The 19,391-nt window shown below is 40.9% G+C and overlaps 1 protein-coding gene across 2 annotated transcripts; it reads left to right on the top strand.

Moving 5' to 3' along the window:
* The first annotated feature begins 1,986 nt into the window (after window positions 1–1,986).
* On the top strand, window positions 1,987–9,501 carry slc23a4 (solute carrier family 23 member 4). Of its 2 annotated transcripts, none has more exons than XM_026176647.2 (13): window positions 1,987–2,078; window positions 2,319–2,395; window positions 2,990–3,124; window positions 3,444–3,601; window positions 4,804–4,963; window positions 5,413–5,594; window positions 5,964–6,084; window positions 6,188–6,344; window positions 6,605–6,858; window positions 7,029–7,193; window positions 7,285–7,393; window positions 7,483–7,578; window positions 8,360–9,501. In XM_026176647.2, the coding sequence occupies exons 2-13, from the start codon at window positions 2,348–2,350 to the stop codon at window positions 8,626–8,628; spliced, it is 1,854 nt and encodes a 617-aa protein (XP_026032432.2). In that variant the 5' UTR covers window positions 1,987–2,078; window positions 2,319–2,347; the 3' UTR covers window positions 8,629–9,501. The 2 variants fall into 2 exon arrangements, with proteins under 2 accessions (XP_026032432.2, XP_026032431.2); XM_026176646.2 differs by lacking the exon at window positions 1,987–2,078 and adding an exon at window positions 2,155–2,232.
* Window positions 9,502–19,391: the final 9,890 nt, after the last annotated feature.

Raw genomic sequence — 19,391 nt, 5'->3', positions numbered from 1 at the left:
GAAAGTGGTCTGTCTCCATCTAGTGGTACCGGCCTCTCAGTGAACCTGCTTGTAATTCTCTGAATATAATAATGAACCCTCATGAACAGCATGAACCCTCTGAGCTTGGGGGGCTGAAGGTAAGCAATGCACATGTTTAAATACTTTATATTAACTCATTAACCACTTATGAGTCACAAAATGTGACGCACATGTGCCTCTTGTGATCTCTAGGTAATCCGGTATGCACCATTCCAAGTCAGAGCTAAGTAGGGCTGATAAAGACACGAACACAATACATCATATCCAAGAGAAGCTAATCAATTATAGCAAGCTCACACTTAATCGAAGGTATGGTGAGAAAACTATAAGGAGTAACAACATGCGCTTTCTTACCGGCAAACTCCGGTAAGTTCAAACCAAACTGCACGGCTCGTAAAACTATGAAGGTCACAGGATGCAATCAGACACAAGATAAGAGCCAAAACATTTAGACCGAGGCCGTAAAAGATTACAGTCAACGTTGTTATGTCTCATTTGCACCTCCCAGCATGTTACAAGAATAAGAGCTTCATTAAATCTTAGTGTCGTTCAGCAGTTTTGTTTGTTTCAGTGCTAAATCATTATTTGTATAGACTTCTTTTCCATTGGTATTTCAATCACTGACCAGATATTGCTACTCCACTGACCTTTGGCCTTCTATTGGTCTTCTTGGAAGAGAGCTGTCTTTCTCTCACTCTGTGTGTGTGTGTGTGTGTGTGTGTGTGTGTGTGTGTGTGTGTGTGTGTGTGTGTGTTCATTTCAGTCAGAATTCAGTTTTATTTGATAACACCAAATCACAACAAAGTAATAACAATAATAAACAGAACTGGCTCCAGGAGGAGCAGCCGTCTGCTGTGACCGTCCATTTGCTTCCTTTTCTTCATTTCACCTCTTCTTATACGCTTTAATTGTGTAAGTAAGATGCTGCAGAGCCAAGGCTTGTTCAATAGTTTTGGTTTAAGAGTCATTTTTTGCTGGTACCTTTTATGTTACACCCCGGCTGAGTGTTTGTATTTATTAGTTATCCTCTAATATTCACTTCTCTTTTTTGTTTTTGTTTCTTTTTTGCAAATGATATTAAGCCTTTAAAAATAACACTGTTTCTACAATCGGGCCTTTGCTCGCTGACATGTGAGTCACATGCACTCAGAGTAGACCGCATGATGCCCCACTCCTGCTACTCTCCTGGGTTTGTAAGTTTCATGTGACCTCAATTTTCTTCAGCTATTTTATTTGTTGGATACGTCCCAAGATTCCAGCTCAACTATTTAAATACTCCACAGCAGTCAGGATAAACCCTTTCTCAGGATTCTAGTTTAAAATTGTATTTTCTAATTTAGTTCTAACACTTCTGCTCTTCCTGACAGGGAAACCTTCTCATTTTGGTGATCACCTGACTTTTCCTTCAGAAAACCTTTGCAGAATTCAAATGTCCAGGCAATGACAGAACGGAGAGTTCCACAGGCATTCGTATCCTTTAAGGATGAATGATATTGGTTGCTTTTCACTGGTGTCTTTGTGCTGCCAGCGTGTGCCTTAGATCCTGATTTTGGAATAAGAAGAGATGTGCACTAATAATCATATGACATGCACACAGAAATGGATGCAAGCAGTGTGAGGATGAGCTTCTGCTGCTTGTCCAGCACATTAATGAAGTGGTGGTGGGCTGTTATCAAACTCCTAACAATATAATCTGATTTACTATCATTTTACGGGAAGTAGAAATATACAGTAAATTAGGAAATTAAATTAACATCTACAGAACATTTTCTAGTCATCTATCAATACCAGCTTTGTGATTATTTGTCAACATGTGATCACTGCAGAAGTTTACCCTCCAAAACAAACATTTGGTGTTAAATTTAGAAAGAAACTCTGGGAGGGGGAAGTCTTTGTCAAACTAAAGGCTGTATTCTTTAACTGTTAAACATCTCTGACTGCAGAGCTGAGCACAGGTCACCACATACAGCAGACTTGCTGCTTCTTCAGCTTTAGAATTATATGACCTATGCTGAGGAATTAAATCTTTTAATACTTTCTTGCCTAAAGAGTTCTTGGTAAGAGATTTTATCTCCTGCCAGCCAAATGCCGGGCGTCTGTTGTAATTCGGTTCACATGAGCTGCAGGTGGGATCCATTTTGATCAACAAAAGCTGCAGTCTCATGTCTGAACTCTGCGCGTTCGTAATACTCTGCCTGCGCCGACCCGTCTGTACGCTCTCTCCCCTCTATCAGATGCTTCTCCTGATCCCTCCCCTCTGATTAATGGTTTTCATTCTGTTTTGTTTCTCGGCTCAGGAGACCACAAACTGGACCTATAGCCTGACATGGCTCCAGAAAAGGAAAGTAATGGACTTGACAACTATACCTTTGCGGTGAGTGTTGCTTTTAATTTTATATTAGGAAATGATTAGAGAGATTGCATAATCTCTACACAGTTGTAAGCACTGGATTCAGAATCACATCTTGGCATTCATAACTCTCAGGTGTCCATGTGGATTATAAATAATAACCCACATTCTTACCTGCAGTAACTGCAGTAACTAATATGATTAAACAGCCTCATATTAGTTTAAGATCAAACAGCTGCTTGCTGAGTGAAACAGAAGCATGAGTAGATTTTTTAAAGTATCTGTGAAATGAAAGTTTTCCTACCATCACATGATTATAGAAGGAATTCTTGATTCCTAGTGTTGAAAAATGGAACGACTTATCTGACTGCCCTGTTCTTTTCATCTTATTCTAATATTTTGGTTATGAGAAACATGAAATTAAGTTCTTTAATTATAGTTATTTACATACATTTTATAGATAACATGTAAAAACATATCAATACATGCTTCTTTTTTTAAACAAAGGACAGTCAGTTGTGAATGATGCATACAGTGAACTGAGGATCACAAGTGTTGATAGATCCCTGCAGAATGTTCTAGTTTGACATGTCTGCTTATTCTTCTAATGAACTAAAGCTGGAAGGACGTTTCTGTGATCTGCCCGACAACGAAAAAGAACCAGCCTCCTCTACGGACGAGTGCAGTAACAAACTAGCATACTGTGTAACAGATGTTCCTCCCTGGTACCTGTGCATCATTTTAGGAATCCAGGTATGTCAACAAAGGTTTTTTCTTTGATTTGTTTCCCTTTGGTCATGTTTAACAATGATTAGGAGCCAGCTTTGCTGCATTGTTTCTAAAGTAACAATGTAAACATGACCAGCTTTCGCTTGACATTTCCTTGAGTGTTAGTTGCTTGGTTTTAGTTGTGTAAGCCAGATAGTGAAATTGGACTTTAATTGCACCGAACCTTCACTGTAATCTCTCAGGTGGTGTACAAACATCAACCATGTACCTTTTTTTTTTTTAAATGTGTAAATCCTACAACGATTAAATGAATCTCTGTTTTCCCCCAACTTTGCCCTCTCAGCACTGTTTGACTGCATTTGGAGGTATCATTGCCATCCCCCTGATTCTGTCCCAGGGACTGTGTCTGCAGCATGATGGCCTCACACAGAGCCATCTCATCAGTACAATCTTCTTGGTTTCTGGGGTCTGCACTCTGTTGCAAGTAGTCTTTGGCATTAGGTAAGGAAACAAGCAGGAACATTACTTATTGAAAACCAGGCTGTAAGGCTGCGTGGCTGTCTGTATCTGTGGGATGTCTCCTGGGGATATGCACTAGGAATTTTTGCAGTCATGAATTACATTGTGGGATTCTGGAGTGCTTTATATTTCTTTTATTTAATGTAAGATGATTTACATTAATTTATTGTTCATTCAGTGCTTTTTGATGTTCTGAGAGTATTTGTCCAACGCAGTGGTGCAGCAGGATGGAATTAACTAAGCTTCTTCTTCTTATTAAACAGCCAGAACAGAGAAGCCATTCTGCCTTTCTTCTTAACCTCTTTTGAACTATTATGTCTGCCAAAATGAATGTGCATGAACACCGAGTAGTATTTGAAAGCTTCATGGAGGTGAAATAAGTCCATTTGAGCTTTTATACTGTACAGAACTCAGCTTTTATTGTCAAATAAATAGTATTTAGTTGTTTTGCTAATTAATTTCTGCTTAAAATACCAGTATGGAAACTTCCTTGTAAACAGTGACACATGCACAGGAGAGCGAACATGATGTCACTGTTCTGGAGGCCTACAAACTTGTATGTTGTTGCTCTGAACTTCTGTTATGTGGTTGCAGACTCAGCCTGCCTGAATACTGGTGTCACAGATGGATTAACGGAGGAATTTCTATCTTATTATGTTTGGAATCTACTTCCTGCTAAGTCCACATTGTTCTGGCTTAGCACCACTCATGCTTTCTTGTCTTTCCCAAAATGTCTGCAAGTCAGCTGTGAGGGAAAACAAGCCTCGCACTTAGTGGTGCTTTTAGCGTCCCGACGACACAACGAAAACTTTCCGATGTTTCATCAAAAGAAATGTTTGCATGTTTTGTTTTTCACAAGAAAACTTCTCTTTTTCTGCGACGTGTGTGAATGATGCACTGCTTATGAGAATAGCATAATGAGGGTCATTACGTGGCAGATTATTTTAACTGACTTAACTTTCAGTCTAACAGTTTGCATAACAAGTCACACTCTCTTCACATGGTTTAAATTAACCATTTCCTTGTACACGATTCAAATAAATAGACTGCAGATGCCGTCAGAGAGGTCTTAAAAAACACATGCATGCACAGAAGACACTATCTCAGTCAGTCTAAGCATTTCAATCACCCAAAGATACAGTAACTGATGGTTTGCTCTCTCGTATTGTGTTAATTATTTCCAGGCTGCCGATTCTCCAAGGTGGCACATTCACATTACTGGCTCCTTCCATGGCACTGCTCTCCATGCCAGAGTGGACGTGTCCTGCATGGACTCAAAATGCCAGCCTAGTCAACACCTCGTCCACACACTTCATAGAAGTGTGGCAAAGTCGAATGAGAGCAGTAAGTAAACTGTGACAGTCTGAACCTTCAGCACTTTGATCCCATTTTTGGTTACATTTTTCTAAAAACTCGTCTGACTTGTTCTCTCCAACTGCAAACTAGTTGAGCTTGTTAAAAAAAAAGTGCTTCCAGGGAGGCACAAAGATTTCAGATTAGCGTCTGTAGTGGTCCTAGTGCCTATGCTGGAAGCCTTCAAGTTCATGCATGATGCCGAGCCACAGACTGGAACCCTCTGGTGGAGGTTGCAGCTCCTGGCTTATAGACTTGTACATGTCCTGTTAAACAGAAACACTTAAGGGTGAGGCAGATAGAATTTTATCCCAAAAGTCTATGGAAGGCAATGGAAATGTTTGTCAGCAAATAACAACAGAAATGTTTTTTAGTACAAAAAGGTTAATGAGGTTACGAATTCCAAATTCTGACTGTCAACATTTTTGTGTTTTCTTAAGCTTCAGGGATCCATTATTGTGGGATCAGTCTTCCAAGTGCTGGTTGGTTTTTCAGGCCTCATTGGCCTCTTCATGCGCTTCATTGGGCCTCTCACCATCGCTCCTACTATTTCTCTCATTGGACTGTCCCTCTTTGACTCAGCGGGTAGCAGTGCTGGGAACCACTGGGGCATCTCTGCAATGTGGGTAAAACTTCTAAATAAAGTCCCTAAAAAGGCCCCATTTCTCTACATAACATAAAAATGACAAAACGAATATTTAAAGACTGCCAGAGAGATTTGTATAAAAAATATTTCATGCCACCTTAAAGCAGGTTTCTCAATAAAATGCGTGTTAGGTTGTGTTAAGCGTGCTCCCAGTCCTGCCCGGGCAAGACTTTAGAAAATAATACGCCTTCAACCCAGTAAAGCTTTAATCTTAAGGCTGCAGAGAAAAGCCTATTAAAACTTTCTTGCCCAACATCCAGTACAGCTGATCTACTTTCCTTTTTCTTCATTACATCTCAGCAATATTTACACGATGTTTTTCCCCTTTATGTCTGTGTCACACAGGACCACGGCACTCATCATCCTGTTCTCGCAGTACCTCCGTCACATACCAGTGCCCTTTCCAGCATATAACAAGGATAAAAGACTGCACACCTCTCCAGTCTACGTCTTTCAGATTCTTCCTGTACGTTGAAGACATTGAGTCTTTTCTTTTTTTCTATTAATTTTTTAATATTAAAGCCAAACAAAACAGATAACAAGGTGTTTTTGTTTTAATGCATCACAAGGTTTTGCTTGGAATCACGTTATCTTGGACCATTTGTTACATTTTGACTGTCTACAATGTACTTCCTGCTGAACCAGACAAGTATGGTTACCTTGCACGCACCGATCTAAAGGGAGATGTCATGAGTCAGGCTCCCTGGCTGGTTTTCCCGTACCCAGGTAAGATAGAAAAGCTCCGTTAAAACAACTTTGGTCATTTTCTTTGTTTCTGATTTTTAACTAAACTCAGACTGAATGGGATCATTGTTTCCACCCACATTTCTTTCTAATGACGAGGAATATCATCCAGTACCACAGTGTGGCTCAGTGATGTGTTGGAAGAAACTCACAGAGTCATCAAAGTTATCTTATTTTCAGAATAATATTTTGCAGATTATGCATTTGTGACATTTTCAACTTGCTTGCGTTTCCAAAATTAGGACAATGGGGGAGACCTACTGTCAGCCTGGCAGGGGTGATTGGCATCTTGGCTGGTGTAATTTCCTCTATGATAGAGTCTGTTGGGGACTACCACGCCTGTGCTAGGTTATCTGGAGCTCCACCACCCCCAAAACATGCCATCAACAGGGGTATCGGTATTGAGGGGATAGGCTGCCTGTTGGCAGGTGCCTGGGGTACTGGAAATGGTACCACCTCATACAGCGAAAACGTCGGAGCCCTTGGTATCACAAAGGTGAGATGACCTGCTGTTTTATGAAGTTTTTGCTACTGTTTGGATTTTTTGGTGTTTTGTGCAGTTTTTTGCATTGTTAGTTCTTTTCCTCCCTTAAATTTGGCATTTTAAGCACAAATTTCAGTGCACTCAGATCTCAGGAAAACTGAGAGAATTTCTATTTTTTGCAGGTGGGCAGTCGGATGGTGATTGTGGCCAGTGGAGTGTTGATGGTTGTCATGGGTATATTTGGTAAAGTGGGCGCTATATTCACCACTATCCCGTCACCTGTCATAGGAGGAATGTTCATGGTTATGTTTGGTGTCATCTCTGCAGCCGGAGTTTCAAATCTGCAGGTTTGTACTGAAGCTCAAACGTGTCGGCACATTTTCTTCTTTTGATTTGAGTCGGTTTTAACTAGACTTTGTTTCTGGGTCACATTTTCAGTACGCAGACATGAACTCGTCTCGAAACATCTTCATTTTCGGCTTCTCCATGTTCACTGGTCTGGTTATTCCAAATTGGATATTGAAGAATTCCAAAGCTATTTCTACAGGTGGACAGAAAATCTTTACTAATCTTAGAATTTTTTTTCAAAAAACCTGATCATTTAAACACAGGTCTAACTGTTTACATTGTGTCCAGGTGTGGTAGAACTTGATCAGGTCCTACAGGTACTTCTGACAACCAGCATGTTTGTCGGTGGCTTCTTTGGTTTCATACTGGACAACACCGTTCCAGGTATTGCTCTTTGTTACTGTTCTGCATGTATTTAATTCACCATGTTTAAAACACTGAAGCACAGAGCTGAGGTTATGATAAACATGGCAATTTAATGAAACTGATGAAAATGATTTTCAGAATGCTTTTAGGGTATTGAGTATTGTGGACATATTCATTTAGTTTAGTGATTATTCAATTAATTAAGAAAGGGTCAGAATGAAAAGTAATGTGAAAAAGAAAGTTTACACAAGACTCTATGACTCTACAGTGAGGACTATGAGAACTCTGAGGTGAAATAATCATTTCCTTTCTCACCCTCATCATTGTGGAGGAATGTTGACCCACTCTCCTTTACGGCATTGCTTGAGATTATTGAGGTTTGCAGGTATTTGTTTATGCACAGCCCTCTTATGGTCTGACTGTAAGGGAGCACTGAATTTCAATCTGCTCAAGCTCTAAAGTTTGATGGGTCTTTACAACACCTTGATTTTTTTTTTTTTTTACCTATTCTGGTTTAGATTTGGTGGCGTGCTTGGGATCATTATCATTGTCATTGTAGCGAGGGTCTACTTTCTCTTTCACAGGACTTTAAAAATGAAAACAGCAAAATAAGTAACATTTTTTAACCTTTCATTAGTGTCTTTCACTTCAGCTAAATTTAAAAGAACAATGTTTTAGAGATATTCTATTAGAGAATCAACAACACAGTGTTGTCAACATTTATGATAAACAAACCAAATCAGGAAATAGAGATAATCCAGAGTCAGGTTTTTTTAAAAACATTGAACATGTCCAACAGGATCGAAGCATGAACGAGGTATCCTTGCCTGGAACAAGGCTCATGAGGATGACTCCAGCAACACACTGGAGAGCGGAAAAGTCTACAGCCTTCCCTTTGGCATCAACTCTCATCTGTGTTCTTCCTCCTGGTTCCGGTACATCCCCTTTTGTCCTCCTACCATGCCCAACTCCTCAGATGGATGCGGGGCAGTTGCTAATTCCGTGGAACCTAAACAGCCATTGGGACAACAAGAGCCTCCACAAGTTATTACTGGAGCTGGCCTGTGAGCGGTGCACTCACTCCAGCGTGCCATTTTGGGGATTTTTCCAAAACCAGTTCCATCACAGGCAGCTCAGTTTGGACCTTGTAAAGGGCACTCTAATATAACAACACGGTGCAAAGTATTTAAAGGACCTTTTAAGGTGACGTTTGCAAATTATATCCTGCACTGGGAGGTACATGATCAGCCACAAAGTTACAACCACTTAGTGGGTAAGTGATCGTTTCATTACAGTGCAATGTTCTGCTGGGAAGCCTTCGTTTCTGGCATTCATGGGGAAGCGACTTTCGCTCGTTTCAACCAACTAAACATTGTTGTAGACGAGTAACACTTTCCTTTAAGGAGGAGACTGTTTTACCACAGCGTGAGAAGTGGTTTTAATGTTGTGGCTCATCTTTGATTGGGAAGGTAGTATAGATAGACTTTTTTGTAAACTGGTGATACTGGTGATATGATAATTGTTGATGATGTATATCTTAAAAAACCTGAGCAGTCATCTGAATCCAGACCTGCAGTTCTCATTGGTTCAAAACTTGATGTTTTATTCTTTCATATTAGTCTCGAAATGCCGTCACATCTGGGTGCTAGTGAACAAACGCTGAAATGACAGGAACATGATTAAATCCACAATGTTTAATGCTACATTCAAGATATGAATTTGTTTCATATACAGTACCTCATGTTTGGATGAACATTTGCTGTAACAGTTAATATTTTACAATGATTGTGTTTATTTTCTTTCTGTGCACTTTACGAATTCATGCTGACGTTTACTGACAGGACATTTCCATCAGGATCTGTCAGCCATCCAGCTGCAAGCTCCAACACTTCAGCTTTTCATCTGTGTGCATATTAAACAGTGAGTCATTGTGTCACAGCACCACTGCTTACTCAGTTTCTCAGTGTCAGATCCTTCTTGATGGATTTGTATAGGCTTACAAAGGACTCTGCCCACACGTCTCTTTGGTATTCAGTAGCGGAGCTGACCATCTGATGGGCAGTGTACACCAAAGTCAAGACAGTGCGCTCAAAATCGTGCTGATGCAGGTAGCCAGTATGATTTGAAAGACCGGATATGAGCCTCAATATGTCTGTTAGCTTTTTCGGAATGATCTCTTCGCAGATGAAATCCAGGTTTCTTGTCTTTTGAAGGGAAGCTAGTTCAGCATCTGTGACCGAAAACGCTCCACTGGATTCAAACTGTATGCCAGACATCAGTATCTGTATTTAGTGACAAGAAAAGAAGTAACTGTTAATAGTTACATTGTCAGTGTTTGCTTTTTACTCATAAAAACTCAAAGGTTTGTTCTTTTACCTCAAACAGCAGGTGAGCATCACTGATGGAGCTGATGAAAGTGGGGTTCACCGCAGCTGTCACTCCTCTTTTTATACTACTTGCAGCTGGAAATAAGGCTGGTGCACCAAGAGACACAGACAATGAGAATCAAGGGTGTTATGAAAGCATGCGCAGTTTCACATCTGGATTATTTCTATGCATCCAAAAGACAGTTTAAATCTTTTCAGCTGGAAATCCCTGTGACAAGTAAGCAATAATCCCTGCATGGTACAATGAAATGCAGATTTTACTGTGAGGTGAAGCCTGTGACAGATGTGAAATCCAGGTTCATCCAGCTCACAGCAGCAGATAATCTATAATAGGTGTTTTAAAGTCTGTGATCGGTAACCTTTCTTATGAATCCTATCAGCAGACAATGAGACATGACCTCAAACTTCAAAGGAAACAGAAATCAAAGGTGGAGTGGCACATGGATTGTACAACAAGTTCCAGATGATTGTACAGAGCTGTATATGGGATTCCTTATGCTTATGATTTAAGCCAGGATGTTAAAAACAAGTTGATGGGTCAAATGCAATTCAGAAGCTCTCGTTTTTTAACTTGAATATGAATTTTACAAAAGCAGAATTGTTCCTTTGCCTTACTTTTAACTGCTTTCCCTCAGAAAAGGCTCACTAATTAGGATTAAACTCAGCGAGTCTAATGGAAACATTAGGTATCTGACAAAACTCTGTCCAGGTGTTGGTGCCACATGTCAGTGTGTAAAACCACCAGAGTTCGAGAGCCTGCGTTGTAGGGTGATGTGAAAATCTCATGAAAAACAGAAAACAACATGAAAAGTCCAGGAGGTCACTGGATTAAAACACTGAAGAGCATGAATGACTACACAATAATTCTATCAATCTAGATTACATGGTCAAAGTGGTGGACCCAGTGAGCTGACAGTGATGGAACTAACATGTTTAAAAGGAACAAAGTTACAGTTTTCATTGTCCAGTCTCTCACATCCAATAATGGCGTGGTTTTATTAATGCCTAAAAGTGGAGTTTCTGCAATTCCGAGATCCAGGTGACAGAATTTCTTTTCCTAAAAGCATGAAAACAGGAGGGAACCGTGCAAAAAGACAGACAGCAAACTGCTCCGGCATGCAGTAATATCGGCAGAGTGGTGATTCAGTTCAAAAAATAAAAAAGGAAGCACATTAAGAAATTCATTGCTATTGATACGCCAGAGCCACTTACCCAGTGCCAGCACGTTCACAGCATGTGTTTATTTCAGCAGATGAAACGAGATGATATTTTAATAGACTTTAAATCAACCGAGCAAGTCGGTCATTATGTTAAGCTAACGATCTCCATTAATCTCAGTTCAATAAGGCCGGCGAGAGCTTGCATTATTGAACAGGATAGCGTTTCCTTTTTAGTAACTTCTCCAATTCACAGCGATTAAACATTTTCATGAAACATATTACTCTGAATTACATGTTTAGGTAATTACGATTATGTCAGGACATAATTCATAATTAGCTGCATAAAATAGTAATTAAACGCCAGCATATCCAAACCTGTTTTCACTTTTATGTTCTGCTGATAGAAGATATCACAGCAAACACTGTTTTCGCTTCCTTCTCTCTTATTGCACAGTTTTACATGAAATGTTTTCATGTACATACATCAAATCAAAATTTATTTATATAGCACATATTAAAAACAACAGTGTTGACCATAGTGCTTCACAGTCAATAAAAACATGAGACAGTTAAAACAAACAATAGAAGAGGACAACAAACAATAGGTAACAACGCAACAAGCTAAAACAGCCAACTAGACACATGTTCCTAGTTATTAAATAGCATATATTAAATGATATAATTATATATATATTATATTATATAAGCAAATTATTAAAATTAGCATTTTTTCAAGCACGTGAGGTTGGATGAGGTTCCACTTGCATGGTTTTTACTGGTGCTGCGCCATGGTAAGTTATTCATCTAAGACTTTAACTCCAAAAAAGATCCTGGACTTTAACTGCAGTCTTAAATCTCGATGACCAACTTTATTTCTTTGGCAGCTTCACATCGCAGCGGGAGGAAGTTGTTTGAAACACTGGGATAAATGCCCAAAGCGGTGTAACATCATAACACTAAAGTGCACATGGTGCCCATGTTTATCAGCTGATCTTAAAAAAGAGCCCAATAAATCTAATCCTGATGATTGCAGCTTCTCATCCCTACTTGCTTTCATCCTTGCCTTCATGTCAGTGACCCACACTCATCTCTGCTTTTTAATCGCTTTCCTAGAGTGGCGTACTTTTTTTTGAATTGCAATGAAATCAAGATTTACAAAAACACTCAAACTCCACAGGCAGAAAGAATCATCTGTCACAAGCTGATCTGATCATCTTTGCTGTAAGCTTTTTATTATTCACAGTGTTTCCTCCTTCTCTCAGATCAGTTTACAGCTAAAGCCACTGTTTCCCATTAGAAACAGGTGCAGCTGATCTGTGATCCCAGAGCAGCCGCCAACATTAAAACATGCTTTGACTAAAAATAGACATTTAAAACTATTTAACTCACATATTAGGTGCTGGATTACAGAACAGGTGAGGAACGAGGATCACTCTGTGTTCAGCAAAGATTCCCAATACTCAAAAAGTATTTGCAGAAACTGAACTGTTTGCTTTTCTGTAGCAAACTTACATACATGCATTTTGAGTCTTACCATTAGCCCGATGTTGTGTGGCACCTGCCTCGATGCAGCAGCAGAAAAGAGCAACTATAAGCATCTTCCAGGGCAGCATGGTTGCCTGATGTTGGTTGCAAAACTGCACAGAGGTCTCTAAATTTACTGAGCATTTGGAGCCACACACAGCATCAGACGGCACGCTTTATTCATCACTCGTGTTCTCGGATTCGGTCTGCCTTCAGAACTGTGTTTTCTCTCCACCTCCTCTCTCTCTTTTGCTCTCATGAGCAGGATTACAATGCTTCCATCTGGTTATCATTAGGTTCAAAGGCACCCTCTTATTTTTGCACCATTTTTCTGGTCTCCCCTATTTCTTGTACATGTGGACAACTTTGATGTGTTTGTCTCGTGTCCTCTTCATGGATGCAGCAGCGATTTTCTTTGTTCAAATATGTTCTCACTGAAATGTCACAGAAAAACTTCGTATCAAATCTAAAATTCTCATCTGTATTTAGTGTAACCTTTGCAATTCATGTCATGATTTAGCTGCAACCAGAAAAGCATATGCTGATTTCCAGTATGCACAGTGTTCACAGGCTCTTCAGCCTTAGAAACAACTTGCCATGTAACAAAGTTGTTGTCACTTGCTGTTAAATGAAGAGTTATTTGTTCATCCAACTGTCTCTAGAAAGAATGTGCTTACATACATATATTTTATAAAGTCATGAGCTATGTATTTACCACCAACAGTTGGTGTACCTCAGCTGGAGCATATGTGACGGTGCCAGGATGAGCACTGAACAGCTTGGTCTCCGTTCTTCAGTATGAGAAATGTAAAAAGTTCACACTCCATGAACATGAAACTCGGCTACGTGATTATTTCTAACTGTATAATGTGTACACCCTGAAGTCCGCACTGAAAACATCTGCAGAAACCACAAAGAGGCACTTTGTTCACTGCCTGGCACCGTTCACCTTCTACACAAAATATCACTTATCTGTTGTAGCGCTATTTTAGTCCCAATTTGTTCCATGTAGGAGTTCAAATTGATGCCAACGCCTGAGCACAGCACAAAGTTCTGGTATGCGTCATGTTAGTGCAGTCGAATGTGTTTCAGTGGCAGAGATGTGGCGGTCGTGTTGCTGCAGAGGAATGCAGACGCAGGCTGTGCTGAAGCTGGTAGGAGAGCTATGACCTCTGTAAGACCTCCAAGAACCACAGCTCTAGAACTTGAACAAACATACGATTCTTTCACATTCAATAAAAAATGTTATTCTGGGCTGTACAGGACCCCAAATAATTTGCTTTCTTGCTGTACTCAGTGAGTGACTCAGAGGTAGATGTTTAGTGTTAAGACAAATTTGGCCTTTTAGATTATTAGGAATAAAACAGATAATTCTCTGCAATGGCAAAGAAAAGAAACAGGATTGCCAGACATGCCTGAGGACTGACGACATCCATCACACGACAGGGAAAGAGACTGTCCAGTGGTTGCGACTGCAGTATATTATGAACTGTGCACCAAGTGACTTCACATCTCTCCCAGTAGCATCGCACGTGAAGTAATACTGACCTTTCATGTTACCATTTTGAGCAACACAGATAAATACTTATCTGGAAAACAGTAAAAAAGCATTGCTGCAAGATGTAATTCTTGGAATTTTAATATCACAGTTATGCAGTACCTGTTACTGGTGACTCGGGGATTTAAAACAGGGATTTGGCTTGCTCCCACAGCTTTTTAGGTTAACAGGTGATTATAAATGGCTCATGCATGTGAATGGTTGTCCTTCTCTATGTCCATGGTGAACTTTGCCGCCTGCCCTGTGGCAGCTGTGATAGGCTACAGGGCCCTGGATTGCTAAACTGGATAAATGGAAGAAAACGTGCAGGACTTTGGCTTGCATTGGAGTATTTTTCTTAGTCCAGGGGGATTCCTGCTATTACCAAAGTAAAATAGCTACGTGAGTCTTTTTCCATGGATAACAAGGCAATGAGGTCTCTGTGTACTATTACACAAAGGTGTCCATGAAATGTGTGAGCCTCAATAGTGGTAGATTCCTCATATGTTTAAAAGAGCCATCTTTGATTTTAACAAGGATTTGTTGTCTTCCTGCTATGAAAAGAAGAGTTTGTGTCAGTAGATATTTTTGAATTGTATTTATAATGTTTTAAAAATGATCATAGAAAACAGCTGTTTTCTAACACCACCAAGCGGTACACAGAGCGCAGCGGCATATCACAAGATGGTCAGATGAAAGAAGTCTCAACATTATATCTTATATTTGAGAACTAATAGATCAGCAGCTCTCTATAAGGAACGCCTCATTGACAAGAGAAGCCATGAAAATGGCCAATAGAAGGTCAGAAAACTGCTCATTACAGCTGTAGCGAGAAGAAATGACTCTTCGAATTCACAATCTGAGCCCGAAGTGATCAAAGAGTCAACATAACATTTGATACAGGAGTGTTTAATGCATGAGTGTATTACTTTGACTGAGGCTGCAGGTGGTGGAGTTTGGCTCTGATATCAGCAGACGTTGCTGGTGGTGTTTTCACGCTGTGGGGATTATTCCATTCAAACTCTTTGGGGCACAATCAAGTTTCGTGTACCATGTTGTGACCGCCATTCCAGTACTACTTCACGATTCGATGGCAGTAATCAGATTTGAACTGAGAAGACTACCTTTGGGATCTTGTATACTTACAGCACTAACAGCATGCTGACAAATCTGTCACCATGAACTGGAAAGTTTCCTGCACAAAATTCAGCCATACAAGAATAAATAAATATGTGTTTCCATCTGTCAGATCGTATGACACAAAATATTTACTTATATTCGTCTAAATGTCACTAAAGATTACATCGTAATCATAGCTGTACCAGCCATGTTTGTCCACTAGATGGCACCGTATGCCAGCATCAATTTCCAGCTAGCGTCCTGCCACAGAACGACGTCCAGATAAAACGTTGACCTGTTTCCTCTGTTTTTATTTTCAGTTATGTGAAAACATTTGCATTTGCAAATAATTTTTGCAACTTTCATTTTATTTGTTGTCACTTGCAACAAGATATTCGGTAAATTTCTTCTCAAGTCTTAAAAATGTACATTTGTAAAAATGTCTCTAAAAACACAGTGTTGATAATTTCACATTTTCACATCGACCCATCAGCATTTTCTCTTTTCGGTTACTATATTCAGCATATCACGGGCAGTTGCCACTTCACAGCCTGGCAGCAGACATCCCAGCTTTTTCACAGACCATCTGTCATCACTGTGCTGTATTGTATGCTGCTGTCCTCAAGCCAAACCCATTTTATGATCCGTTTAGCCACCCTCCTGTTTTTAAAGGGATACTGACTCCTCATCATTTCTGTCTTTTGGGACACTCTCCTGGCCTTTTGCTGCAACGGTAATACATCACCAGCCATTTAATTCAACTTCCATCTGTTTGTTATAGACACAGACCATAGGCACGACTGTAATTAGCTGTATGGAGAAGTTCAAAATCCCCTAAAATGCAGTTGAAATGTGACTTTTTGGGACAGTCTGCATCCAAACTACAAAAATAGCATTGTGGGAACAGAGCGGACTTTGGATTCCAGTGGGAACACAATTACCATACTTTGACAAATGACCTATGTTGTTGCATTTGGGTTTGGGTTGCAACAAATATCCACTCCCATCATGAACAACAGCTGGATTGTCTCAGAATAAAGAGAATACATGTGATAAATATGCTATCCTGGTATTCTTTCTCAAAGCTTAAATGCAATGGGAACAAACAGGAGACGTCTCTTGAATATAAAATAAAGTACAGATAGTAGAAATGTGTGTACTGTCTTCTTTACTAAAGCTGTGTCATTGTTTTGGGTTTCTGATAATAACTGCTTATTTTGTCTGTTATTTTTCTTGGTTACTGAGCAATGACAATTTCACTTCTTTTTCATCCACCGTCATCACTCTCACATGATGAATTCTCCACACCAGCTCTCCCTCTCTTTATACAGTATTGTGTATTTTACCTGTTCATGCGAGCGCCTTTTTCTTTCCTTGAAACATGCGCATCAACACAGCCTCGATTAAAGAGCTAAACTTCAGATCCAACGTGATTTTTGGTGTCCCGCATTTTGGCTGTGGTCCCCGTGGTTCCTACAAGCTGAAGGTGTCCCATGGAACAAAGCTCATTGTATGCATATGAACATGTAATAAATCATGTACTATTTGCATATAATTTTATTTTTAGCAACAAAATTAGAGTTGCTTTACAAAATCATATATTTTCACATTGATGCTAAAAAAGTTACGCTTGTAACGCTTTCCTGACGTGTTGCCGCCACATGGACACACTCTTGCACAAGCGCACTAAAACCATAAAATCATCAAGCCGCTATAAAACCATCAGGTAATATTTTGGCATTTCGATAATCTAATAAAAATTTCAACTAGCTGCTAATAAATTAGAAATGTTCTGATCTTTTTTAAATCTCCAGTTTTTGAACTTGCAGTCGGTATATGTGGCACATTAACGCTTCCTGAACGCACCGACGTGTTATGGTCTCAGTCATGGAAGAAAGATGAAAGAAATATGTGCTATTTTTCATAGATATTTTAATGCGTACATATAATAACATACATTTTACATTGACTGCATGACATCCATCTAACATTGTCAGATCTAAACTGCAAGAAAATCTTTGAATATGTAATTCTGCATAATGCCTGTTGTTTCATTCGAAGCTTTTATGCAACAACTTGCGTCTCGCATGCTCAGCCTGCAGACAGAAACAGTCTGAACCCATCGTGCCTGAATCCCTCTCTTATCTCAAGGACGACAGATGAGCCGTCTGCAGTGGCGAGGCCTCGCACCCCTCGTTGCTCACATTCAGTTCTTTGAGTCTTTGTTAGAGTTTGTGGGTGTGTGTACTTGTATTAGAATATCCCGTGTGTGTCTGTAAATCCTTAGCTATATCCACAGTCTTCACTTATGTAAATCCTAGGTCTTTCGTTTTTTTCCCTCTTCCTCGCCATCCTCTTATCCTCCTCTTCCCTCTTTATGCAGCTTCCCCCTCATTTGTCTCGACCTTGAAATTGAGAGCACTGACATATATGCAAAACTATTTTTTTTATATTTTCACACTGCTTAGGGATGACAGTTTACAACCGCATCCCTTTGAAGTAAGTTCAGTTCCACTGCTTTCTTGTAGTTAAGCTGTAGTAATGGCTCAGTAATCTGAGCAAGTGACCGTAGGGCTCATTTTCAGGTTGCACAGACGCCTGCAGTTCAAGGCCATTACCTCACTTATGACTGCAGGTCCTGCTGGGAGCTGGGAGTCTGCATTTCACCCCACTGCCCATAATGGAAAAGATTTCTTTAATCGTTCTTTTAATCTTTTACTGCCCATAACAGAAGATATTGAACAAGAAAACTGAAGGAAAAACTTCTCACAGACGTCTGAGCACACACATTTTCTCGATTCCCTCCCTCAAGCTCACTTAAATGTCAGTAGGAGCTCATCAGACTATATGTTTACCAGTTTCTTTGACACTGTGATCAATCTTCGAATGGACCTTGATTCTACCATTAAGGCTACTGTCTTGCTGTATAAGGTCTTTCACAGGCTGATGGGGACTGTGTTAGCCCCTTCAGCTTTAATTGTTTTCTTCAGCCTGTCTTCTGCACTTTTCTCCACTTAACCTGAATTTTGCTTTCCAGCCTTTTTCATCCTTCTTAGCCATGCCAGAGCCATGGCTGCTGGGATGCAATATAGAGCCACTGCTTTGCACAAATACTATGTTGCAAAGATGTTTAAGAATTCAGATCCCATCTCACCAGAGGTTTAAGCCAACATTTCCACTACTGCCATTAGCCTGTTAATAATTTTGACTTTTCAGAAAGATTTATCAACAATAGCTAATGCTGACGGACGCGGGTTACTGACCTGGTAGCCTGGCTGGCCCTGGGTGGGTCCGGGATGGGCGTGAGGTTCTGGGGGCGCTCCGTCTCTGGGCTGGGGCCCGGGCCGGGCCTCGGGGGCTTGGGTCCTGGTTGGTGTGTTGCCGGGGTTGTGGGCGGGTGGGTGCATGGGGGCCCGGCCCTGGAGCGGGGTGCCACCGGTGCGTCGAACCGCCTGGGGGACTCTTCAACTGGTGGGGGAGATGGTCACATCTTGCTGGAGCTTTCCTCTCTTCAGGAACTCTCTCTGCAGGAGGGGGAGATACAGGAGAGGTGGAGGAAGATCTCAGCCTGGGCGTTTACTGTCTTATGTAGTCTGGAAGATGAGTGGATGGTGGGGTGGGTGCAGTTTTCTCTGTGGTGGGGTTGGGTGGACTGTCCCGGGCTCTGTGGGGCCGGGAGGCGCTGCTGCACTGGGCCCCGGTCTGGATGGGCCTGGGCCCCCTTTCCCTGGCGGGTCGCGGAGTGTGGGAGTGCCTACTGGGGTCAGCGGGGGAGCTGGCCCCAGGGAGGGGTTACCTGCCCCTCCCTTCCTTCCCTCCCCATCTCCAGCTGCCTCCCTCTTCCCGCTCCACCACAACCACCCACACATGCAGGGCCTTGGAGTAGGGGTATGTCACCAGGGTGCAGAGGAGGCTACCCCCCCCCCCTGTCCCCTTCTGGCTGCCTCTGCCTCAATTTTATCCCACAACTTAGACATTCACATTATTCACACTCTCATTACACATACATATAGGATCTTGGGGGTGGGCACGATACACGGAATCCAAAGTACCATCAGGGTGTACACCCCACCCCTGGCGTCGTTGCCCACCTCTCAATTTTAA

Source organism: Astatotilapia calliptera, chromosome 7 (genome assembly GCF_964374335.1).
Source record: "Astatotilapia calliptera chromosome 7, fAstCal68.1, whole genome shotgun sequence".
Taxonomy (NCBI): domain Eukaryota; kingdom Metazoa; phylum Chordata; class Actinopteri; order Cichliformes; family Cichlidae; genus Astatotilapia; species Astatotilapia calliptera.
Note: the sequence above shows the minus strand (reverse complement) of the source record. Positions and strands in the feature narration are given on the sequence as shown.